The sequence below is a fragment of the Vidua macroura genome, chromosome 6 (assembly GCF_024509145.1).
Source record: "Vidua macroura isolate BioBank_ID:100142 chromosome 6, ASM2450914v1, whole genome shotgun sequence".
NCBI lineage: Eukaryota > Metazoa > Chordata > Aves > Passeriformes > Viduidae > Vidua > Vidua macroura.
The window spans coordinates 27199056-27226103 of record NC_071576.1 but is presented as its reverse complement, the minus strand read 5'-3'; the positions used below and the strand labels follow the sequence as shown (position 1 = coordinate 27226103).

The window sequence follows — 27048 nt, the reverse complement described above, 5'->3', positions numbered from 1 at the left end:
CCGGGGCGGGCGGGACGAGCTCGGCAGCCCCTCGCCGCACCTCGCAGCACCCGTGACAGCTCCGTCCCTTCCCTCAATTTCGAGCAAGGGGCAGAGGTTGCGGCGACGTAGCTAACAGCTCGCTCGCATTTCCCAAGACATCTGGAGTAAAAACACCTGCCATGAGGTGTCAGAGAACCGTGGCTGGAGGGGACATCCAGGGGTGCGCGGACAGGGGCGGGAAGGCAAACCGCAAAGGCGCTTCGCCGGGCACGGGAACGTCCTCACACCGCCACTGCCCGTCCGGAGCGGGCGAGTTACCGAGCAGGGAGGTGAATTGATGCAGCCGACTGCTCAGGGCAGCGCTGGGCCGCCGCTCCCGGCGGAAGAATCCGGCGGGGGGCGCGGCGGGGGAGGGACGGCAGCACCTGCCGGGCCCAGCGGCGGAGCTGCCCAGCCCCGTGCCCGCGCCCTCCTTCCCTCCGCCCGCCCCAGTGCTCATGCGCCCGCCGGAGGTTTAAAGCGGGAGCGGTGGCTGCCGTGGGCTGTTCGGCTCGGCGGAGGTGCGGGGCAGCGCGCAGGGCACGGTGCGGTGACCCGGCCGGCACGCCGCTCTCCGCCGCTCTCCTGGGCTCAGCTCTGGGCTGCCCCGCGGTGCGGGCGCGCCCCGCCGCCATGTGGCTCTCGGTCCTGCTCCTCGGTGGGTACCGCGGGGAGCGGCGGGGGCCGGCGGGCCGGGCGCGGAGCAGCGCCCCGATCCACTCCCTGTCTGTTCGCAGGCGCCTTCCTGCTCTCCGGCCCGGTGCGCGGCAGCGACGGCTCGGGTGAGTTGGCCGCTGTTCCCCCTCCACATCTCGTGGGGATTTCTCCCTCGGAGCGTCTCTGCCCGGCCTGCCCCGCCCCGCCGGGAGGTGGCAGCGCCCGGGGAACGCTTGGCCGCGGGTACCGGCTCGGCCCTTCCCCGGCGCGCCCGGTTGCGGCCGCCTCTCGCCGGGATGCGCGGGGAGCCCACGGCAGGTGCGGACGGGCCGCGGGGCCACCGCCGCCGGGAAGGGTGCGTGGAGCCGGCCAGTGGGAAACTGCAGAGGGGCACGGAGCATGTCTGGGAACGCTTCCAGACGGGGGTGAAAACTCCTTGCTGGCACGAGCTGAAGCAGCGCCGTGGTGAGAAGTGTCCCCATGGAGGGGAGTGCCAGTAGCAAGGGTGAGTGGGAGTGTTTGTGTGTGTTATAAAGGCACTCGTACAGTTCTTGGCAATTTGAGCATCTCTGGCATATTTTAGACCATGGAATTGATTAAAAGCATTTTAAAGTTGCCCTGCCGTTATTTCAACCTGGAAAGCAAAAGAACATGCTTAGAATGCCTAGCAGGCTATGGCAGGGATTTCCTGTTGTACCATCCTGTGTTGGACTGCATCCTTGCTGCTGGAGAGCAGGCTCTCCTAGAACCAGAATAAATCCATGGGAACCAGGAGCCACGGGAAGCAGTTGGAGAAATATGTGACAGAAGGACGCAAGCAGTTTGTCTGCCCCTTTCAGTGGAACCTTTCACCAAAGGAGGATAAGAGCCTCCAGAAGAACATGTTTCCAGATGCAGGCCTGGCCTGCAGAAGGTGAGTAACCCCAAGCTTTTCTGAATGGTTGATAACAATTTCACAGTTATTGGGAGTCAGGATTTGCTGCTCATTTTGTGTTGAATCAAAGATTTGGAAAATTCTTTTGTGCTAAACTGATAAAAGCTATCTGTGACATAATTGGTATGGCTAAAAAAGGAAAAAAATGCACAGCAATGGAAAACCTAGTCTAACCCCCTATTTCCTTTCCCTTTTTTACTTTGCAGGTGCGTTATAGAGGAAGTGCTGACAGTCTGGCAGGAAAAAAATGAATATTTTCTGGGATGCTTCCTTCAGGGCCGGAGAAGCCACTGTAACCTGAAGGTATCTGGAACCAGCTAAAATATCAATAATGTGAACAGTTTTTGTAAGATATTGCCTCTTACCATTATTCTGAGCCTAAATTCAGCAGCATTTGGTTACTGAACTAGAAACTTGCATTTATAAAAGTGCCTAAATTCTGTTGTACAAAGAAATGAAAGAGCATTAATTTCCTCAAGAATCTGCTGTATTTAGGTTCATAATGTTTGTGAAGATCTTGGAGCATCTCAAAACTTTCTTTATACTCCCACTGGAATGGATACAAATGCTGCCAAGTCAGCAGCTCTGGTTGCCACACACAAGGCTGTGCGGGTGGGTGAATGCTGCCATGTGATGGCAAGTAGCCTTATGTTGGTAAGAAAAGGGTAGGTCTCAGATTGAAATGAATGATATAGCCCTGACCATGTTTCTCTAAATCCCATTACCACTGTCCAGATCAGGATATGTACTAAAGATTTACATCAATTAGTATGCAATCTGTAAACATGTTTTCCAAAATATGAAGTGTTGGTTTACTAATGTGTCCTTTGTTTTTTTCCAACTGTTGCAAGGAGTATCCAACTGAAACTCCTTGCATTAGATAGAAAAAGCAGGCTTGTTTGAAGTCTCAAAGTAAAAAAGGACCTAAAATCTTTCTATTAAAAAAAATACTAAGTACTAAAAGAACAGGAAGCATAATAGGCACATACTTCTCTATATTACAACTCATAAAGCTATTTTTCATGTAGGAACCCCTATTTTTAATTTTGTAATAATGTACATAGGATTTCTTTTTTACTTTGTATAAACAAACTGTTTTCCCAAAGCAACACATGGAAGCTTCAAGGTTAGAAAAGATGAGATTTTGCTTATGGGTTTTATTTCCTTACAGTAACTTAAAGCAGTGGCTCCCGCTAAAAATTAACTCAGAACTTTGATAGATTGACATAAGAGGCAGCTGTTCATGGCAAAATCAGAGCACATGGGAAGAAGCACCAAAAAGATGGAAATTGATTGAATGATTGAAAACATGGCTGTTTTAAGAGATAAGTGAGTCTTTGCTTTTTTTTTTTTTTTTCTTTTTTTTAGGTGAACAATGATGGAAAACATTCATCCCTACCCTTAAATATGGCCTAAATCAGGAAGAATTACGGTTTCTTTTCTTTGTACCACACTTTTGTAGGGAACTCTGATGTAGTGTGTTTCTGTGAAGCTTTAAGGGTGTGTGTCTTGGTTGGAGTCTAGAACTGAATCCTGTCCTGTAAATTGTAAGCTTATATTTATTTCTTCCAAAAATACTTGGATTTAGAGTATTGCATCACATAAGTATTGAAAGAAATGACTCCACTGCTACTGCTCTTGTGTTCTTCAATTACAGTGATTAAAACATACGGGTTTTATCTCAGTTACTTTATATATAGATACAGCTCTTTGTCAGTTTTTGCCATGTTGAAGTATCTTGGATAGGCTAACAAAAACAAGCACTTCTTCAATTTCAATAGTAATATCATATATGAAATTTATGAGAATGATAAGTATGTAAGCTGTCAAAGAACAATTTTATATATTCTAGTATTCTGACCTCATTAATACATTTTCATGTTTGCAACAAAATCATTGAAGTTTTATGGGATAGATAGCTGATGATGCATTAAGAAACAGGGAAGAACAAAAACCACTGCAGAGCTGATATCATAAGTCTTAATTTTGATAGTCAACAAAAAAGTAGCTTTCATTTTGATACTCCACCAAATACTTCTAATGTTAGTCTCTGTTTTAGAGTTATGGCTTAGACAAAACTGTATCTACCCACAGAAAAAACTAAAATTAAATTGTTGGTTTTAATTAACAACATCATTTTCCTCAAAGTGTGTGTTTTTACCTCAGTGCTGATCCAGCTGAGGTATAAACTGCTAAATCCCCTAGCTCCAGCATGCCAGCTTTCCAGTTCACACAGCAGCAACGTGCACCCTTCCTGGAAGCCTGAGACAAGGATCATGACAATCTTTAGGCTGCTAGTACAGAAAAATCCTGTGGCTGGGCTACAATGGATTTCTGTGTTTTGATTGCCAGGGAAAACACAGATTATTTTTTTCCCCCCAACTTCTGTGCTATGCAAAAGCCTGCCACATGACAGTCATTAGTAAGTACCTGGTGATGAGGGAAATAGAGATCTCCAGGCGATACAGGGTTTGTTAACTAGACACATCTAATTATTGTCTTTGTATGCACAGCCAGCCAAGGAATTCAGTCAAGTACATTACATTAGAAACTACAGGAGTTAAAACTTCCTGTGGTGTCTTGCACTTTTGAAGGCTGGAAAAATATTGCAGGGTGAGAGGCACAAGCAGTGCTGTGAGAGCCGAGATGATCAGTGGTGCTTATTGCAATTACTCCTCCAAGGATTTCCAGTCTTCCAGCTGCTGTGTGATTGTGATGGTCTTGCTGGGTGTCATTTCGTGGATACTACTTGTTCAGTGCCCATTAATTAGCAAACACGCTTGTAGAACTTCCATCAAAGGATTAGGGGACTCAAAGAGGAAAGTAAATCAGCTTCTTTTAGCATACCAATAATATAGCTGTTTTGACAATGAAATTATGGAGCTTCTAGGTATAAGCCCTGATTCTATTTGATTTTCCCATCTTTTGTTTTTAAGGAAATTAAATATGACTAAGCATGGCTAGGATGTGAGTAGGTAAGACTAAGTCCTGAAAGGAACTTTATTATTTCTTAGAATACTTGAGAATCAGATTAAATCACTTGAGTTCTTGCTAGGTAGGCAATGTTAATTGTCTTGAGAAGGGAAAAAATAGAGAGGTGCTTACTGCTTTCTTTTCTTCTTACTCTGGACTATATAGGCAGATTCAGCATATGCAAGTCCCGTATTTGTGCTAACAAATAGCAGCAATGATTTTTCAGGAAGATGTGATTAGGTAGTTTAACATTGTTTCAGTATAGCATTAATGACTGTTGTATATAATTATGAGTAAAATTGCACACATAGTTGATGAATGTGTGTGTTCAATTTACGCAGTCAGAATGAACAGATGTGCTTCCCTCTGCATTTCTGGCTGTAGCTGTTCTGCTTTTCACCTCTAAATGATTAGCTGAAGGTATCATCTATTTTCCATCCCCTAATGAAGAACAGCATATGCTCCAAGTGCTTTTATTTATAGACAGCATATTTTTGGGATAGGAAATACCCCAGAGTAAGAATGAAAATACTGGGCAGAAAACCAGGTGAGAGACAGATCACTGATCCCCGAAACATACAGTCCTTGGCATATAATGCTGTGGTGCATGCACTAACACCTTAGCCAGCCTCTGCCAGCTTTCATCTTAACACTGTGCAAAGGTAGCATTTCAGGTGCATTTAGAAAAGGTTCTTGCACCTTCTAGGTGCCTTAGGAAGTTCAGAATAAACAGCCAGGCATGGGTTGGACTTGTGCTGCTGAACTGATAATGATCTAAGCCAAATCTCTAATTTGCTGTGCAACAGAGCAGGGGACTGTGCTATCTTCTGTAGTAGGAGGATGGTAGAGACCATGCAAAATAAAGACCTCTATGTTTTCAGAAGAAAAAGCACCAGTTTGCCAAGTGAAATTGTGAAGTGTACTGATGTTAATCTGTGTCTGCATGCCTTCACTGTACACAGGCAAGCATAGTGAAAGCTTAATGATGACAACCTGGAGAGCAACTTTTGGAAAAAGGCAGAGTTCTACATAAAAAAATGCATGTGCCTCAGCTGAGTAAATAATTTTTGTATCACTTTTTGTATGAATCTGACAGTCCTCTGCACAATGGTAATGATGTAAATGTCACTGTAATGACTTGACACCAATGTTCTAGATGCTACTGTATTACTGGAGCAACGAGATGTGTGTTCCATTTTTTAACACTGGCCTCAGTAGGATTTATTACAAGAGGCTAAGGGAAATGCTGCTGTCAACCTCCTTCATGAATGCCACTGGAGAGAAGATTCAGAATTTCCCAAGTGACTCATAGGTGTCTTATGGCTGGAGATTTCTGTGGGGATGTCAGAGTGATTTAGTTTCTTCCTTGGAAACTGCCACCTGCATCTGTGGTCTGTCAGCCCTCAAAGGTTTTCCCCTTGCCCTTCTGTCTCTGTAGTAAATTTACAGATATGGATTACTTTTCCTTGTGTAATGTTCCTTGATATTATTTTAATGTTGTTTGTTCATGGGAGTTTTTTCCTGCCACGTTTTTCAAGTGTTTTGAATTTTGAAGTGTGTGCTTCCTTGTCATAACTGTATATTTGTAAGCTCCAAAGACATCTTTATAGGCATTGTAACTAATTTCAAATTCAGATGCTTTAAACTTGGAAACTGTAGAGACATTTAAAAAAAAATCTCCCAACAACAAACCCTTAAGATTTTCAGGTCGAAAGTTCTTCTTTTCTCTTTAGCATCTACTGCTATCACGTGCTTTACAAGAGGACTTGACCTTAGAAAGGGGACAGAAGATGTCCTTTGCCCAGCAAACTGTCCTCTGTGGCAATTTTATGTCTTTGGGGATGGAGTTTATGCCTCTCTTTCGAGTGTCTGTGGAGCTGCCATACACAGGTAAGTCAGATCATTGCTAATCCATGTGCTAAGTGAGTTTATGTAGTCTCTGCCACACTTACAAATCTTAGCCTTTTGATGCCATCATAATCTTGTTTGAGTCTTTGAATGTGGTAGACTGTAGTAAGGTGTTTTGAAAAAGCAGACCAAAGGTGAAAAATTACCTGTTTAGGAGAACTGCTGTTTTTGAAGACTGCCTTTACACTGGGGGCTATTAGTTCTGCTGGCCTTTCACACTCAAAACAGAATTTGCTGCATAAGAATGTTTTGGTAGCTTTGCTGCAACTGTTAACAGCCATAACTAGTCCTGGCAAAAAAAGGATTGATGCATGGAGGAGAGACAATAGCTGTTTAGTTCTCAGCTAATTTCAGTGCACGCTGCAAAATCCAACAAAAAAATAGAAAATACTTGCTCCTTCTTGCCCTGTGTTGCAACGTCTAAAATCCACATTGGCATGAAAGAAACTTCAAGAAGACATTCCCAACTGGTGATCAGAGTTTGCCATTATTGTGACATAAGGAGATCTGTGCTTTGAAAACTTTGTAAATTTTTTCCAAATAACTGAACTAATTTTCAAACCAGATGTACCCTCCATTTCACTGCCTGGTGTGTGCAGATAGCTCTGTACTTCTAGCACTGTTGGGTCCTGGCCCTGTGTCAAACACCCACCCAACATTTCAGGAAACATCAGTTGTTGGAGCAGGGCTCCTTCGGTTTCTTAAACTGAAAATGGTTGTGTGAGCATGGGTCTCTTCCCCCTTTCATATGCACTTCAGTTTTCATGCTGGGTCTACACTGAGGCTGGATTCCTTAATTTTATATAAATCAAATAATGCTTAGTCCTATGAGTAGCTCCATTATTTTGAGGCAGTTATTAATGCAAGAAAATACTATATAATACATGAAAATAATTTAGCAGAATTCAACTACAAATAATTCTGTGTACTACAGATGAATAATCTTTCTGCCTGTTTTAGCTTGTTATATTTGTTTTTTTCTCTCATTTTATGTGTAATTACTCTCAGGAAACAAAATATTTATTTAATATTATTCTTTTTCTGGGCAGAAGGATAAAAGATTTATTGGTAGAGGGAAGAATGGAGAACCTCCTACCAGGCTGACACTATGTAGGCATGAAGAACTGAGTTAAATCTACCACTGAGTGATTAATTGGATTAATCCAATTCTTCTTCCTTGTGCAGTTCTGTTCCAGTGCCAATTCCACTAAATGGAGACCTAGCCCAATGTGGTAGTTAGATGTTAAATAGGCATGTAAATTTTTTCTTCCTAACTTGTCAAAGGTCCCCATTAAGCACTGGGGTTTCAGAACTCAAGTCTAACAAAAGCATATCATGGTATTACCAAGCTGTGCACAGAGTGCCCATAAGCACAAAAGGCTGAGCTGCCCCAGAGTTTGCTAAAAGAATATTGACAAAAAGATTGTCTGGCCAAAGGGATTTCTGAGCAGCTGTAGATCCCTGGGAAACTTTGGTATTGTGCTTGCTTCTGCTGTTGAACTTCTTTCCTGCCAAAAGCAATAGGGGTGCAGAGAAAGAAAGGAAGAATGAAAGAACTCAGCTTAGGGGTCCAGAGGATGCTGGCATGAAATGCTGAGCGGCTCCATATCAGTGATTGATGGCAATCAGGCAGCAGCAGGACACCAGTTTGGAGACGAGGAGGATAATTCCTGGGGTGATGGAGAAAGGCTGATTATTTGGAAGGAGTTTGCAGATGGTGATAGTAGGAAGGAAAGATGGGAATTCAGGCAATTCAGCTGTCTTGCCTAAAGTCCCTGAGGATAAACTGACCGCAGATACATCTGTAAGGCTCACCTCCCATGGCCAGAAGACTCTCTTTGTGGTCTAGGCATCAGATCTGATGTGTGGACCTCTTGAAAAATTCATTCAAAATTCAGCAACACCCTGTATCTCTTTCTCCAATAGTGCAAATAAACAGTTCTTGCACACTGAGGAAGTGCACAGCTATCTTAAGAACTTTGCATTTAATGTGGTGATTTATCTTGATTCAGTTCAGATTTTTAAGTATGTTTTAGCTGAAATTCCTATATTTTATAAGACCTCTCTGCTACCCTTGGCTGGTACACTTTCACAAGCTGTTGTGCACTGAGGCACAGGATTCTTGCCTTGTGTATCTGCTTTTCTGTTTGTGTCCATTTTTGAGTGAAAAATACCATTTAAGTATAAATTACAGGTTGTTATCAACAAGCTAAGCAAGAGAATGGACTGACATCTTTTACATAAAGCCCCTGTTAAGCAGCACTGGCAGCAGCATATAACATAATGAGTAGCAAAGTGAAAGCTGTTCCTGGAAAATCTGCTGAGCTCCAGTTTAATCAAAACAGCCATGGTATGCAAGTCAGTCACACAGGAGCAAAGTACAGCAGTGAAAAGCAAAGCAGATTGCAGTGACATAAGTCATTCTGAGGAATGCAGAGGCACTTCTTCACTCTTTAAAAACCATTGCAGACCCACACAGGATGAATCTTTCTTTAAAATAAAAAAAAAATCATTGCAGAAAGGAATTTGCCAATCTGTTTCAAAATACAAAGATAAACTGGCAATATATGGTTTGCTCCATGTCAGCAGGTATAAACATGCACTCTGAGTAGGCCTACCTGAAGAAACATCCCAGGTAAAACTGATCAGATTGTAAAAGATGGCCTTAAACTGTTAATTCTCCTACAGAACAAAATGGCAAGAAAGAAGGAATAACTTTCATAAGGTTACAGGTCATGTTACATTCACATCTAATATCAGCCCCCACTTGCATTAAAAATAGCAGAGCTGTTATATGGAAAGTGTGTATCTTCAGAAGGCAGCGTGGATCTTCGACCTGTGTTCAAATACAGAATGCATTTTTAACAAGTAGATAAGGAGCAAATAAATCTACTCCATCTTCACTGTAAAGCTTCTGAATTCTCCTAGTGGAGACTAGGTAGATTATCATTTTTCCTCTAGAATTTTCAATGAAGTTTAATTAATTAATTAATATTGTTGCAATGAAAATGTAAAGACCAATAAATAAAATGGAATTATGTAGAAAACATTGATCAAATTATGCCTATAATAAGCTTAAATTGTTGTTTCCAGGAATGCTTCTTAGGCTGAGTTTTACATCTGAATGTTTTTCTTGAGTTCAGTTCAGCACTCAAAGTTGTGAGTCCACAGCCAAGAAAGTGGGAAAGAGATACTGAGCTCTTCTTAGGAGCTAACATGGGCATGGATCAGGTTTGCTGATGTAAGCCCAAAGTCTTTTCACTAAAATTGCAAGTGCAAACTTAAAATAGAAACTGTTCCAATTAATCACATTCTATTTGATACATTTCCTTATCCATTAAGACTGAGACACTAGTGAAGGCTTGAATGCCTAAGAGAACCAGGTACTGGAGAGGAAATTTATATTCTAAGTAGACTGAAATATTCTAAGTACATTTATGTGTCATTTTTCTCAAAGATAATTTTGACTTACTGAATTTTCCTGTCATTTAAAACTAACCAGTTAATGGCTCTCATCTGATTTTTATCTCACTGGTTTTTTTGAAGAACTATAAAGTGCTGTTTGTATTTGCTAACTTTATAATCTGATTTTAAATTAATTTAGGGTAATCTTACTAAAGCTTCTTTGTCTATATACTCTATAAAGTATTCCTAGATTAGACTATACCTGTATATTTTGAAACTAAAGAATTAAATGTATATAATCATGGTTCCATTTAGAAATGCAAGTCACATCCATGAAGAATGAATGCCTTTTAACACTGTTCCAAATAGAATTTTATGTGGAAGTTGCCTTTGCCACAGATACCCAGATCTCATATTATCAGAAACATATGTAAAGTTTTCTAAACTCTGGTCTTGATTATTCTATTTTCACAATATGTTAAACCAGATTAGGCCAGATTGTCTTTTCAAACAGGAAGCCAAACAGAATCAAAAAGTAAACACAAAGGCACACATTGCTGTGTTTAAATAGTCATGAAATGCTTGCTTGTCTCCCACTGAGCTGTACCTGCCCACGTACTACAAGGCATCAAGTTTTGCTCCATCTTAGAGAAGTTCAACTTTGACTTTTGGCCTCTAAAATAATAACTGTTCTTTCAGTTATTCTCTCTTTCACATAAAAAGAAATCTGACAGTTTTGATGCTTCTTATTGTCATTTAGGAATTTATATGGCCTGATGGAAGCATCACTGTTCGGCATTAGTCTAAATGCCAGAATTTTAGGCTCTTCAGACTTTTAAAAATAAATCTGCATTATACTCTGTAGAATAATTTCTTCTAAAGTCTTTTCAGCAATTTACAGGTTGTTCTAGCCTGAACACAACTGCCTGCCTCTATTAAATCTTTCTGAGAGGGCTGGTGACAAAAATTCTAATGATGGTGTTACCTGTATTGCATTTTCTTATGACTAAAATGTCTGATTTATACCAACTCTTTTTTGACCTTAGTGGGGTGATTACCAACACAGGAGGAGCTGTAAGGGTACAGACTCTCCCAGGACAGGAAAGCTACCCTGCTGTAAATGCCAATGGGATCCAGTCTCAGGTGCTCTCTAGATGGGCTTCATCTTTCTCAGTGACTGGTAGGTGGATCACACTTACTGTTTTGCTAACGATATTTGAAGCTCTGGCAGAACTGTGGGACACTTCCTCAGTGCTTCTGTATGCATAAAGAAAGTGGTTGTTTAGCAGCAGAAGTTTTCACTTCTAATTCATTATTTTAACTCAGTTTTTCCTCTTTTACCTAAAGAGAAACTATTCCAGCTAGAGTAGCTAGTCTGTAACAGAAGCTGATACATAAAGACAGGTCAGTTATTTAGAATATGATGACATGATAGCAGCCAGTTGACAGTTCCATGACAGTTTAAGCTGATCAAAGTCAGTGCTTCAATCCTGCCACTGCAGTCCAGTCCTCCTGCCACTTCCAGACATTTACTTTTATCCCTTCTCTCCCTCTGCCTGCTTTTGTGCAGGCAACAGCACTTTGTCAGGCCCTTCAAATACCTTGCTCAGCGTTCCATGCAAAGACAAAACTGACCCTCCAAAAACAGTAATAACATCAACTTACATGTAATGTGGTAATTAAGCTACAGTGCAATGTAGTGGTTTTGTCCAGAAGTTTGTCCCCATTGTTGAGGTAGTTGTTAACTTTTAATTGCCTAATTGCAAACCAGTTGTCATGCTTTGCCACACAGATGAGGCTAAATCACCTTCATAAAATCATATGCAGAAACATATTGGTTGTGTATGTTGTTGTAGTTTCAAAAATATTGAAGTGTGTGTTTGCTAGTATAGAAAATTTGTGAAGCAGATCTCTGTAATGTGCTCTTACTGTTTACAAGCTAAAATTCAGCCTACTATCTCTAAGATACTAGTATTCCTTGTATAGTGCTCATTGAGAGTTGCTAGTTAAGAACTTGGAATTAGAGGTGCTTTTGGCGAGGGTGAAGGTGAAATCCAGTTCTCCAGATCAAGTCCTCTCTTTATCTGCTGGAAATAATGGCTACTACAGCTCAAAACCTCTTATCAGATATATATGCTATAATTACTCATCAGCTGCTGTTGTTTTAAATGCAGAAATTAATTACCTCTAAAACCAGGACTGCAACACTGGATTACACCAAAGGTTTGTCGAGGCTCGTGTCCTACTCCCAGAGTAGGTAATGGCAGATGACAAAGAAAGTACAGTAATTCTTCAAGCACGTGTAACTTCATATAAATACACTGAAATCCAGTAGAAGTATTCTTATTTTAGCAGGTACCAAGAAAGCAGCTCTTGAAGCAGTTGGGCGATCGGTGTCAACAGCCCGTCCTTCTACAGGTACGTGGTGTCCGCAGCAAGGGAAGCCCCTCGAGATGGGATGCACTGCAGTGTGCAAGCCCCTGGCTAAGAGAACATGTTTCATGAGACTCATTTATTTTTGAAGAAAAAAACAGATGCAGTACCTGGTTTTGCAGTGTATCTTTCACCAGAAAAAAAGAGGAATCATATGTAATCTTGCAGATTGATTCTGATCTCACTGATGTTCATGCAAATTAAAAAAAAACTGGAATGATTTTTGAAAAGTAATAGAGATGACACAGAGGAAGGTAAGAGTTCATGAGCTCATGCAATGTTCATTCTCTTTAAGCAATGGGGAAGACAGAGTTAATGCATTCCCTCTGACAGAACTGCTGAACAGCTGAGTGCTGTCAGGACATGCATAGCAGAAATTTAGTTGTTATGTGAATTTCACCACAGAAAATGCTGCATTAAACCCTTTTTATGAAGGTTAGTGCAGTATAAATACTGGACTTAGATGTTGCTTGTGAATAGACCACCTGGTTTACAGTTTAAGTCATGGTTTGCTTCCAAACCATTAAAAGTCCATTGTACAGCAGAGCTGCTAACTGAGAAACAGTAGCACTTGGGAAGGTGAGGTGCAGAATGCACCTGGCTTTGTACAACTCAGTAATCAGTCAGGCAGGTGTAGAAAGGACGGTTAAGCTGTTTCATTTGAAAAAGAATATTCTCCAAGGAGCAAAGCAGTAGTAGCACAAGTTTAATTATTAAACTGACTGACAATTCCTACTGCAGATAGATTGCACTGTAATTTTTGGAGTTGGAGCTATTTCTGTTTTACTTCAGTCCATTCATCTTCTTGTTCTTAAGTGATCCATGCTGTTTTTTTCACCAAAGGTAAAAGGCCTAAGAAGACTCTTGATAAAAAGGCTGGAAACAAAGGTAAGAACACACAGATTTAACTCTTGCAAAGCAGAATCCTAACATTTATTTGGTGTTAATAAGTATAATTATTTTGGATGTTTGCAGACTGTAAAGCTGATATTGCATTTCTCATTGATGGAAGCTACAACATTGGCCAACGTAGGTTTAACTTGCAGAAAAACTTTGTTGGAAAAGTAGCTGTAATGTTGGGAATTGGAACAGAAGGGCCTCATGTTGGAGTTGTACAGGCCAGGTAAGAACAGATCTACGCAGCATATAATGGAGTAATTGATAAGAGAAATCAATTAACGTATCACTTCTCCTTTTGCAGAACAATATCGCTCAATAATGGCTGATGAATAGCAAGGGAAAAAAACTCTTGAGCTGTAGCACTGTTTGCTCTGTGCTATGCTGAGATGTGCATGTGAGAGGACATGACAAATTTGAACATCTTCTGTCTCTAATATCTGACTAGAGAGCAGCTGGACTTTTCACAGCCCTTCTGCTGTAGCTTTGCACCTCATCTTCACAGAACAGCAGGAAACACCCTGCAAAAGAGAGATGCCAGTTTCTAAAAATTGTAGCGAGAGAATAGTCCCTAATGGCTATGTACATGTACAAAACAAAAACCTGCTCTTACCAAGTGATAAACTATTACAGCTGATATTTTTCAAATTGTAACTGGTCATTTGTTTTTGCTTTCTACTGTAAATAAAAAATTAAATCTGGACACAGAATACTTAAAGTCTTTAATTTCTTAGTCATAAACTAGCATACCTTGAACTTCTCAAATCAAAAAACTCAAACTGCATTATGCAGGAATTTTTTATGAGGAAGGTGTTTGTCATACAAATAGTAGAAAACCAGACAATCTTTAATTACACAGATGCATTTAGTTTAACATCTGGCATGTTCATATTTTTTCTTTATGTATTTTCAACCTAATGTTTTCAGCTGTTTGATAAGCATGAGAATCAGGCTGCCCTTAATTTATCCATTCAGATAGATAATTCCTCTTGCTAAGGATTGCAAGACTTATTAAGCAAGAAGCATACTTACATTTTAGTATTAAAATCCAGAGAAGAGTATATATTATCATGAGCAAAACTATTCCAAGTGTGTTTTAGCTTGCTAATGCTAGTATGAAAAGTGAACCTTATTACTCTGTTTTATTTTTCCACAGTGAACATCCAAAAATTGAATTCTATCTGAAAAATTTTACTGCTACAAAAGAAGTTTTGTTTGCCATAAAGGAATTAGGCTTCAGAGGAGGCAATTCCAATACAGGTGAGTTCATATTCCCCCTAAAACAGAAATTACTTCTCTATGTATTTCTATATATATGTGTGTGTATATATATATACACACATGCATATGTGTGTATCTATGTGTGTGTGTAAATGTTGAAGTTCCTATAATTCACATAGGTCAGGAAGTGTTTTAGATGCCACATTTACCTTAATCAGGTTCAGTGATTTTCCACTCGAACATTGTCATATCTCACATTTAATTTCTAGAAGTTAGGCATGCTTATTACACATTTAATTAGAGTACAAGTGTTTATACTTGTTTAAATGCTTCCTGCATTTTAACAGTAATTGACTTTTCACTAGTAACAGAATGATATTTTGAGACAAATCCATAAAAGGCTTTGTGTTTCTTTCTTGTTGGCTGATTAAAGAGTTAGACTAGGAGTAAGGAGTAAGTGGTGGTGAGAAGACATCATGATTTAGCCCCAGCCAGCAACCAAGCCCTGTGCAGCTGCTGGCTCACTTTCCCCTAGTGGAATGGGGGAAGAATTGGGAAGAGGAAAATGAGAATATTTGTAGCTTGAGAGACAGTTTTTTAGGGAAATCAAAAGCCACTCACATAAGCACAGCCAAACAAGGAATTCATTCCCTATGCCCCATGGGTAAGTAGGTGTTCAGCCATCCCCAGGAAAGCAGGGCTCCAGCTCACCTAACATGCCAACACTCCACAGGTCCCCTCTCCTTCATTCTTCTTCCCACAGCTGGCCATGACACTATATGGTGTGGAATATCCCTGTGGTCACTTTGGGCCAGCTGTCCTGGCTGTGCACCCCCAGCCTTCTCACTGGCAGGGTGGCACAAGAGGTAGGAAAGGCCTTGGCACTGTGCAAGAGCTGCTCACCAATAACAAAAATATCCCTCTATTGTCAACACAGTTTTCCACACAAATCCAAAACTCAGTCCCTACTAGCTAATCTGAAGAAAATTAATTATCACAGACAAAACCAGCCAGACAGAAACTAAGCATCTAATGATGTTGCATTTCACAAGCTAAATTTAGGTAGCTCCTGAACTTTCTTCTTTCCAATCCATTTGGCAGGTACTAATATACCTACTTCCTAGTAGGAAACTAGACCCATGAGCAAAAAAACATCTCGGGGAATTCCACCTCAGCTTTATCTGTGGTTTTTTTTTTGTTTTTTTTTTGTTTTTTTTTTTTTTTTTTTTTTTTTTTTTTTTTTTTTTTTTTTTGTGGTTTTGTTTTGTTTTGTTTTGAGGGGGAGGGGTGTTGATTTGGGGTAACTTGTTTTTGACTTAGAGGTTGCCCAAGCTTCATTATTACCAAATTTCCTGGGGCATCAATTCAATGCTGCACTGGCTTAGTCCTGTAGTTACAACATAAATTCCTGATGGGAAGCTGATCCCAGAATGTACCGTCACTGTTTGCATTATTTCTTCATATTCTTTTCGTGTTCAAAACAAGGCAAAGCTTTGAAGTACACAGCTCAGAAATTCTTCTCTTTGGAAAATGGAGCACGGAAGGGAATTCCCAAGATCATTGTAGTGTTTCTGGATGGCTGGCCCTCAGATGATCTAGAAGAAGCCGGCATAGTGGCCAGAGAATTTGGAGTCAACGTGTTCATTGTGTCTGTAGCAAAGCCCACAACAGAGGAGCTGGGAATGGTACAGGACATTGGTTTTGTTGACAAAGTAAGAAAGAATGTTATTATTTGGTTTTCAGTCATGAATATAATTCTGGAGAATTTACAGTACAATTCTAATGAAATAATATACGTATATATAATAACTCATATAGATGTATAGACATAAAAATATTCTCTCAAACCAGCTGATTAAATTATCCCTGCTCATAAGTGACTTAAAAGATGAGCAGAAGGAAGGTTAAAGAAACACTGGAGAATTTTCCTTGCTAAAGGAGACACACAAAGGTACCATTGTCCTCCCAGTTCAGAAGTTTGGCCAAGTTGTAGCTCCTGGAATTTGTAATTGCATAAAGACTCTCCATGCAGGAAATTCCCCTATCTCAGGTATGGCTAAATGTGCCAAAGCAATGACATGCTGATGTGATACATTCTCTCTCCTGAAAGGGCAGACAGGGAGGTGCTTATTTCTTATCTGCTCTGTGGATAATTATTTACTTTACTTTCAGTATTAAGAGGACAGAAAATACGGAAAAACACATCCTAGCAAGTCTGTGCACAAGACTTTGATCTTGCATGCAGAGTTTTGGACCTTGTTCCTTTTGAGTTGGAGCAGGAATTCAAACACCAATCACCTACGCCCACATGAGCTTTCTGATCAGTAGGTCTTTAATTACTCTGCAGTGAGAAAACCAGTCATTTTCCACAGGGAGGTTGTAGATGTCTAATTTCAGCAGAAATGGCATGAACAGAATGAAGCTCTGCTTCTTCTAGAGATATCTAGCTGCTGGCCCCAGAGGTATTGCAGGCAGGTCCAACCCTTACACACTTAGAGAAGCACCACAGAGTGGTTTGGGTTGGAAAGGGCCTTAAATGTTGTGTAGCTCCCACCCCCTTGCCAAGGACAGGGACCCCACCCAATAGACCAGTTAGCTCAGGCTTGGCCTTGAACACTTTTGGGGATGAGGCATCCACTATTGTGAGTAAACTGTCCCAGTGCCTCACCATCCTCACAGTAAAGAATTTCCTCCTAATATCTACTCTAGATCTCTCCTATTTTAGGAGATCTCTTTGCCTTGTACTATCACTGTCTGTGCCTGTACAGGCACAGAAAGACATGACCTTTACTGGCTGAGGCCTGTCCTTCCTTCCACGTTTTGATTTTAGCTGGATTAGTTGGAGAGCTGATTTTTAATTTAAGCCTTTTTCCAGTTACCTTGTACTTCACGTGCATCTGATGGAAGCTAGGGGAAAAGAAATTTTACTCTGAATGACCTGGAGCTATACTTCTACCCAACTCTGTCTGTGTTTGTGACACATTATAGATTAAAAATCCAAAGGTCTTACCAAGTTCAAAGGGAAAACACAGAGGTTAATTTTCAGTGTATACGCAAAATACAGAAATTTCAATCCTTTGGCTATTTAGTACCATGACTTCGTTCATGTACACAAAACAAAATTACAATTTTCAGTTGTTGCATTTCTTGTGAACAAAGCTAAATTATTTGAAAACTTTCATAGCTTGAGGGGCAGGGTTGGCTTTATTACTGGATAAAATAAGCTGCACTATAGTTTACATTGACTTCGAGTGCAGCTGTTTCAATTTCTTTAAAGATAAGCACGTAAAACCCCATCCTATGCTCCCACCATGAGGCTTCATTTCTAACCTGCTTTTGAAAGAAAAATCATAGTTGTCTGAGTACTATCCATTGAACTGCTCAGTTGGAATTCACCCATTACATTTATGTTTTCAAACAGGCTGTCTGTCGAAACAATGGCTTCTTCTCTTACCAAATGCCCACCTGGTTTGGTACTACCAAATATGTAAAACCTCTTGTCCAAAAACTGTGCTCACATGAGCAGATGTTGTGTAGCAAGACTTGCTACAATTCCGTCAACATTGGTTTCCTGATAGACGGTTCCAGCAGCATCGGAGAGACCAACTTCCGCCTCGTGCTTGAGTTCGTGAGCAACGTGGCAAAAGCTTTTGAGATCTCTGACATTGGCTCCAAGGTGGCAGCTGTGCAGTTCACCTACAACCAGAGAATCGAGTTCAGCTTCACAGACTACGTCACCAAGGAAAAGGTCCTCTCGGCCATCCGCAACATCCAGTACATGAGCGGCGGCACTGCCACTGGCGATGCCATTACTTTCACAACCAGGAGTGTGTTTGGGCCAGTGAAAGATGGGCCTAACAAGAATTTCCTCATTGTTCTGACTGATGGTCAGTCTTATGATGATGTTAGAGGACCTGCTGCAGCTGCACAAAAAGCAGGTAAATTATGTATTTTGAAAAGCAGTGGAAATTGATCCATCCTATTTCTGTAGCACTGCAAATGTTAAGATTTTAAAGTTTGCAAAGTATCATACTTTGAATTTTCACCCATTAGGGTGAAAAAAAAACCCAGCAACCAGTAATACAGAGCCAGGTATAACTAGACTCACTTATGGCAGCTTAGGGATCAACATATACCTAGTCTCATTTCCCCAAACAGTAGAGTAAGAATAATGAGCCAAGTAGCTCCATCATCATCTAGGAAGGGAATAAGCAGTTGTGGTCAAAAACCTCACTGGGCTGATGATGCTTGAAGTATGAGTATGTAAAGGCACTAAGTATACACAAAGGAACCAAACTTACTTTCAAAATCATTTTACAGTGTTACTTATGTTTCAAGACTGACATGGTAACTGCTACAATCCTATGTGTTACTACAAGAACAACTCAGACATTAGCTCTTATGATACCTCATACTTCCTTCAGGATTTTTCCTGAGACAAATCTAATTCCTGGTACTTAGTGGCAAAATCTAATTATCTTTGACAGACTGCAGGTGTTGAAACATGCTTATCAAATCCACATTGATTCATTAATGTAGAAATGGCTGGTTTTCTTGTATCTACAGGCAAAATGGTCTTTTTTTAATTTCCTTTTTGTAGGAATAACAGTCTTCTCTGTTGGTGTTGCCTGGGCACCTTTGGATGATCTGAAAGAAATGGCTTCTGAACCAAGAGAATCTCACACTTTCTTCACCAGGGAGTTCACGGGATTGGAGCAGATGGTTCCTGATATTATTAGAGGCATCTGTAAAGACTTTTTGGACTCTAAACAATAAAAAATCTGCTGTTCACTATTACTATTTGAAACTAAAAATCATGAAATTGAAATGGTCCCTCTAAAGTACAGATGTTTTATTCTTATATATGCTATCATAATACAGAGGAAGAAGAAGGGCTACTTTTTGTTTCTTTAATCAGTCAAAGATTCTTGTGAGCTTGTTAGAAGTTGTACTTGATCCTGAAGTGCAGAATTTGGCCAACAGTTAATATTTTCAACAAGCATGTAGCAGCCTGAAGTTCAAAGCTTTGCATATTGTGCACTTAAGAATAGCAGATACTCAGAGGAAATAATACAGCTCTGATATTTTTTCTGACACTTGCTAGATACCTTCTTAGGAATTAAAAAAAAATAGAACTTTAAATAAAAGGTACTACCTTCTATAAGCTTTCTGTAGCTTACAATTCTGTATCTTTTCAAAGAGTTCTCTGATAACAGGAGCGCTGAAATTACTTTGTGTTGTGCAACATCCATTATTGCCAGGCAGCTTAGAAAAAGATATGACAGATTGTAGCTGAAAGAGTCTATTTTTACTAGTTGGGGTTTTGCTGGATCCGGCTGGCAAATTTTACATCAAAATTGGCAAATTTTACGCCCACAGATTTCTGTGGATCTATTTGGTTGGTTCTGTTGGCACAGAATTTTAAAGGTATTTAAGGCACAGTAGTTCTTTGAGAATCTGGATCCTAATATGTTAGCTACTACTGCTGCTTTCTGCACCACTGAAGTCAACAGCGATATTCCAAATATAACCGACAACCGGATATTTCCTGTCTGCTGCCTTGTACTGTCTTGATTTGACACAGTTGTTACTGGCCAGACAGTTAGAGACAGGAATCTTGGGCCAAGAGATTAAATGAGACCACACAGTGGGAACTGAAAGCATTCAAATTCAAGTCCAGAGGTATCTAAAACCTCTAAACCTAATGGATTTATATCAGATTACATGGTCAGAAAAGAAGAGAGTAGGCAGACACATTAAGTTGGATTTAGTAGTTTAGAGAATAACAGCTTCATAATGGTAGTAAAAACACCTTTATAGATGTGTGAGGTTTTCTGAAGATGAAAGAATAGTTTTCTTGAAAAAGGATTTAATTTGATTACATACCTAGTAATGCTGATATATTTATATGCACACATGTGGTTAAAATGATGTGATATTCTCCAAGTTATTCCAGAGTCCTGGTGTGAATAACATACTCTAAGTATTCTTTAGAAAATAAAAGGGGTTTGCAAATAAAATGTATAGTAGGAAAACAAAACAGCACTTTTCCTATCAATCTGGGGTTTCCTGTTTTTCCTCTCCCCCACTATAGATTGTAAAATTTCTAGTAATTATGGAGTGGCACAGAAAGGATTGTATTCATTGGGCTTTTGCTGTGCACTTTTAATAACTTATAACTGGCTATATATTACTCTAAACATAAATGGCAAAGATGCCTTGTATTTTTCTAGTAATTGTTATCCTTAATTTTGTTATGTGTTTATAGGTAAGAGTATTAAGCTTTTGCTGTATAAATTCATATGCTACATCAACTTTGTGCAAAAATTCAATTAATTTAGTTTATAAACTTTTTATAGAAATACATATTGCAAGAAAACTGGGACTGTTGCTGTCTGATTTAATATCTCATAACACAGAAGTCTTTTTATGATGAACCTCATATAGTTTAGCTTGAATAAGTTGTATGTGATGCTTCCTAACTGTATTATCTTAAATTCCAAATCATTCTCAAATAATAAGGGTACACTCTCTTTACAAATATTTGAATTTGAATGAGTCAATATCAAAATTTTAGTCATTGTTCATATTAGTTATGATGCTAGTTAAATCATCTGAATATAAATTGTGTGCTGGCTGATAGAATCACATTTTCTCTCCTACTTTGCTTTTACTGTTGCAAAGAAATAGTCAGCTTTAACTCACATCATTCATTCATCAGACAAAAAGCAGGTTTACATCCCTGGGACACTGAAAAGCTGCAGAGCTAAGTCTCCACATATTTCCATTTCACAGGAGTGGTGATGCCATGTTACTTGCACCTTTCATACACTCCTATTACACTCAGGGAGTATAGAAAATACTTTTTTAAGATACAATGTTTATGTGCCAGTGAGCATTTGTGAGCACAGTTTCAATCTGGGAAAAACATTGGTGGGATACAGACAAAAGGATTGAGACCTGGTGAGATACAGAGGCAGGGTGGAAGGGATATGGATTGTGCTGTAAGTAGAAGGCAAATTTGAATGAGGAACAGCATGGCAGAAGGTAGCAGACATGGGCTGAAGCTCTGGTTTGTTAAACAAGGTAAGTAAAGCCACAGACAAGGATTCAGTTTTATGCTGCCAGACCAAGCAGTACCAAGAATGTGAAGAGAGCTGCAGCTACCATCAGTTATGCAAACGCCAGTGAGAAAAACTGCTGCAGCTTTAGGGCCGTCAGTCAAGATTTCAGCCTGCAGGACATCAATTCTGTTCTCTTGTGAGACTAATGAAAACCATTGTAAAGGGGCTGGACTACATGATCTTTAAAAGGTTCCTTCCAACTGAAATCACTTTGTGATTTTCTATGCTGTATTTCCCTGAACAGTATTCAGACTCAGGGGGCCTCAGATTTGCGATCCCCGTCCTGATGACATATCACATCAACATAAAAAAAATCAGGATCCCTTCATTTGGAAAAAGAGTAGAAAACTCAAGTTAGGGATTTAGGTACTTAACTGTAACTCCCATGCAGCTGTTTGGAATTTTACATGAAATAGTAGTTAACACAGTTCAAAACTCATCCTTCCCACTTAGAGCAATCTAAATTCACAAATCTGCTGTCCTAAATAAATTGAAATCCCTTTTTGTACCATGATAACTTCCAGGAAGAGCTACAACCTACAGCCATGCTTTGGTTAGGACACATGCCTGAGCACTGGAAGCATTCCCTGCCACCAGATCTTTCCTGGGTAAATTCTCCACTTGCAGGCTATAACAGAAAGGACTATGATTTCCTTTGTCACTGGCAATTTCTCAGCCTTACAAGGAAACTCAGGCCAGTGTCTCTGATTCTGCTTACAAATTTTCTGCACCTCAAATTTTGCACCTTGCACAAATCTTAGGCATTTAGGTCCTGTCTTTACCATGAATCACCTCGTATATACATCTCTTGATAGCATGGCTATTTGTAGCTCTAACAAATGCAGTATATATGAAAAGCAGGTATACAGTCCAGGACTGAGGGTCAGTAAACTGCAGAGAAGTCTTCATATAAGCACACCTGCAACCTGGTAACAAAAGCCTTCTACTTTATATCCTTAAGCAGAAGGCAAAATGGGTCTCAGAAGTTGATCAACCTTTATTATCACTGTGATACTATCAATATTGAATTGTCAGGGAATGAGAAAGACCCAAAAGAAAGACCATCCTAACATTCTTAAGAGAAAACAGTTACTTTAGAAGTATTATGCCTTTTAAAACCAGTGCCAATAAAGAGCTATGCAGAAATGAGCCAAAATAATTTGCATCAAAAGTCAACAATTATAATTCTCTACAACTTTTAAAGCAATTTTGAAGTGGGAAGAAAGAAAGAAGAACAGGGTTGGATTTTTTGGCACGTTTGTATAGTCTCATCAGAACAGTAGATTCTCCAGTAAATATTTTAATTACTTCCATTTGCCTTTCATATTAGTGTTGTCAGTAAGCTTCCCTTCTATTAGGCATGGCCCCATAAAATACAGTATTTTTACCTTCCCTTTTCTGAAGAAGAGAAGCGGGAACAACTGCTTATGCCTTGCTTTTAAGCTTTTTTCCTTATGGGGCAATTCTTGATATCACTACCTAGCTCCATCAATTTTGTCAGCATTTTCCTTCCTTTCATTACCTTGAAGGGTAAGTCAGCTCCAGAAAGTATCAAAGCCACAAAAAAAAAATGACAGAAAATTTCTGTTCCATGCAAGTGTCACAGAAGGCCTGAGCACACTGTCAAAGACAATCAACTTTATTCTTAAGCAAACTGCCTGGAAACTGGGGACTTAAATCCACAGCCTAATAAAATCAATGGTTTTGGTTTGGTCCTGGGACAGTAAACATAAGTGGTATTTTTGGGAAGTGGAAGCAGAACGTGGCTGAATATCTTGTGATCACCTGTCATCCAAATAGAGACACCAAACACATGGAAACTTCCAGCAAATAGTTTATAACTGAAGTATGAGCCACTTCTCAGTTATATATGTCTACTAACTGGAGCGTGCATTCTTTTGCCCTCATTGGTCTCAAAAATTTTGCCTCTAGCTTCAGCTGAAGGAAGAATAGGTTCTGAAAATTTGCTGTCTATGATTAAAACCCAGGACTTAATCTCTGCTTTGAAGCAAATGACCACTTTAAATTTAATCTCATTAGGATCAAAATTTCCTTTCCTTTCAAACAATCAAGTCTGCTTAGTGAAGTGTCCTTGATCATAAGCTGCTTTCATGAAATTATAAGGGTATTTACTATTTTATTACTTTCTGATTTGCTTACATTCATCTGCATCTATACACAAACAAATATTGTGTCCTATTTGTCTCTGCCATTCCACACCCAGAGCAGCTGGCTGTCAATAGCAGCAGGGTCACTCTTGAGCCATGCCAGGACAATGAAGGGAAGGGTTAGGGTTTGCCACAGCCAGAAGGAGCAGGTAGCATCGCTCCCCGCTGCCAAGCAGCTCCTGGGAGCCCGGCGCTGTCAGCTTGAATAGACCCTCAGCCCCAGGCTAGAACTGAACCTACAGCTGAACTTCACACTGGACCAGTTCCTAAGACGCCAGCATGGGAATCCTGCACTGCTGTTTTTGCTAGCAAATGTTAACGAAACTTTTCCAACCTTTGCCGAGGTCAGATATGGCCTTTACTACTTAACGGCGATTGGAGTATGGCAGAATGTAAGCAAAAGGATATAAAACTATTTTTCTGCCCTGGTGGATGTGATCAGATTACAAGTATGATAAACAATTATCTGCCAAAGAATACAAGTTAGAGACAACAAGAAGTCAAAAGATTGAGAAAAAGACTGGCAAGATTTAGGAAAATACTTTAAATTAGATGGGAAAATCACAAAAATTACTAACTTAGCACTACTTTGAAAGTTTTGATAAGTTCCAAATCAAACAAACTATATATTCCAAATAGTATTTCTTTTCAAATGAAAAGCAAATTCACTATTATGTAGTTTCTGAAATTCTCGACACCCTTGGGTATTTTAAGAATATATTACTTGTTCAGAAAAGGTAGATGGAAAACAGCTTTCTCTCATCTAAACACTCTAAATTAGGTGAGATACACAAATTTGTTGAACTAAATTCTGGTGAGGACTAGGAGCCAGTTTAGAAAAAAAAAAAAAAAAACCCAGACCAGTCTGGCACAACATGCTGGTTGCAAATATATCAATGTGAAATTTACTCTCCAGTGGTCAGATTTGCACAAATCTGAACAGAGACTAGACTAACACAAACAATTAGGAGAAAGTGACCACGATCAGTTGCTTCTGTTAAGCCCAAATATCTGCCAAAAAAAAAGATTTCTGACAGAATATGCATGTGCACCATGGAAACAGTCAGGTGTTAGAGTTCCCCAGTCAAACTGGGGAAAATATTTCCAGCCTCTAATAAATTCTTCTGTACAGCACCTGCCAGCTAAAACTTCACAGAAAACGATGTTTATTAAGATTAGCAGAGTCAGTCACCTGGGATGTATCAGTATTTTAAAAAGACTTGCTATTGTTAAGGTATAATAGTATTTCTAACACTAGAAAACTCCAGCAGAGGGAATCCAGGGGAAACCTCTGGCTACCAGGCAGTCCACCAAAAGCACAAGGCATGTAAGACAGAGCCACGATTCAGACTCCAACACAGCACCAGTGCATGCAGAGCAGCTGCAGGCCCTTTCAACAGCTTCTGGTTTTAAGCTCCTGCCCCCAGCTGCCCACAAATGAGAAAACAGACACCCACTCATTTCAAGGTACAAAAGAGCAACTGGAAAGAATATAAAAACAATTAAACTTGAAACAATAGAAAAAAAGGTGCTTAAAAAAGGCAATGAAGCCAGTCACCACAAAGTCACTCAAAAGTATCATCACTTTCGGCAGCCCTCCTTTCATAATGGAAAACCACATATCCTTGGCCAACTGCTAAGCAAAACTCCAGCATGAGCAAAACTCCAGCAGTCATCAGGCACGGTCTGAGAAGTGCCCAGATGCAATCAACCACTCCAGATAGACCAGGATCAATGAGAGCTTCCCAACAGCCAAGGTGAGGTGGAGACAAGCTTCAGGGAACACCATGACAACACAAGCAGCTCTCCCTCTCTGCCAACACCATGATGTCTGAAGGCACAGAGAGCAAAACCTCTCCTGCCCTGCCTTCTCACAGCTTGCTGTGGGACTCTTGCACCCTGCTCTGTTCCAGGCCAGAAGTGGCTATCACAGCCCAGCCGGCCCCAGCAACTCACACACACACACACAAGACTGCACGGAGCTTATCCTCTCCAGTCAGCTGGAATATGACATGAGCTTCCAGGAGAAAGAGATAAGAAAACGACTAAAAAGAAAGCCTGTTGTTTTATATCATCAACTTAATGTTTGTTTCTATATTAAAAATTATAAACAAGCCAACACATTTTTATGACATTTTAAAGTTGTTGTAGCTTGAACTATTTATTTTTAAAAATTTGTTACTAATTTAATCTTCATAAGCCTCAAGGGTGCACATGGTCAAAGTATCAACAGAGCAATTATGAAAATGGAACATTCTTAAAACACTCGCTCATCTCAGAAGTAGCATTTCAAAACAATTCTGAAGCCTTCCACTTTTGTTATTTCTTTTTGTAAAAAGTTCTTAAAGGCAGAACATAAATACACATGAGTGTGTATATATAGAGATATATAAAGACACACTCATGCACTGCAGTGACAAGCTGAGTGATGTGGTTGACACACCTGAGGGATACCATGGGATGCCATCCAGAGGGACCTGGACAGGGTCAAGAAGTGTGCCCACAAGAATCTCCTGAGCTTTAACAAGACCAGGTGCTGGTGCTGTACCTGGGTCAGGGCAACCCCCAGTACCAGCACAGGCTGGGGATGAACAGACCCAGAGCAGCCCTGCCCAGAAGGACTTGGGGGTGCTGCTGGCTGAGAGGCTGACATGACCCAGCCATGGGCACTCCCAGCCCAGAGAGCCAAACGTGTCCTGGGCTGCATCCAAAGCAGTGTGGGCAGCAGGGCCAGGGAGGGGATTCTGCCCCTCTGCTCTGCTCTGGTGAGAGCCCACCTGCAGTGCTGCATCAGCTCTGGGCTGCCAGCACAGGAAGGACACGGAGCTGCTGGAGTGACTCCAGAGGAAGTCACCAAGATGATCAAAGGGATGGAGCTTGTCTCAGAGTGTTGGGACTGGTCAACCTGGAGAAGAGAAGGCTTTGGGCTAACCTAATGATGGCCTTCCAGCAGCTGAAGGGAGCCTGTAAGAATGCTGGAGAGGGACTTTCTACAAGAGCATGTGGTGACAAGTCAAGGGGAAACTGCTTCAAAGAGAACAGGTTAAATTGGATACTAGAAAATAATTCTTTACTGTGAGCGTGGTGAGTGACTGGCACACAGGTTGTGGATGCCCCAGCCCTGGAAGTGTTCTAAGCCAGGTTGGATGGGGCAATAAAAACCCTGTTTAGTGGAAGCTGCCCCTGTCCATGGTGGAGGTACAGGCTTAAACTAGATTATTTCCAATGTCGCTTCCCTCCCAAGCCTTTCTATGAGTCTATGAAACCAAACAGAACAAAAATGCAAGGAGTCAGCAGTGTGTGAGCA

The 27048-nt window shown here is 40.4% G+C and overlaps 1 protein-coding gene across 1 annotated transcript; it reads left to right on the top strand.

Annotated features, from left to right (window-relative positions):
• The first annotated feature begins 501 nt into the window (after window positions 1-501).
• On the top strand, window positions 502-20832 carry COCH (cochlin). The gene is made up of 11 exons (XM_053981347.1): window positions 502-679; window positions 759-803; window positions 6319-6475; window positions 10945-11078; window positions 12251-12316; window positions 13175-13219; window positions 13307-13454; window positions 14385-14488; window positions 15935-16161; window positions 17871-18387; window positions 19050-20832. Exons 1-11 carry the CDS (start codon window positions 655-657, stop codon window positions 19223-19225), a joined length of 1644 nt encoding a protein of 547 aa, XP_053837322.1. The 5' UTR covers window positions 502-654; the 3' UTR covers window positions 19226-20832.
• Window positions 20833-27048: the final 6216 nt, after the last annotated feature.

Excerpts from the sequence above, each read along its gene's own strand:
- COCH (XM_053981347.1), top strand. The coding sequence starts at position 655 with ATGTGGCTCTCGGTCCTGCTCCTCG. Across the intron at positions 680-758 it reads GCTCTCGGTCCTGCTCCTCG|GCGCCTTCCTGCTCTCCGGC; the intron begins GTGGGTACCGCG and ends GTCTGTTCGCAG. Across the intron at positions 16,162-17,870 it reads ACATTGGTTTTGTTGACAAA|GCTGTCTGTCGAAACAATGG; the intron begins GTAAGAAAGAAT and ends GTTTTCAAACAG.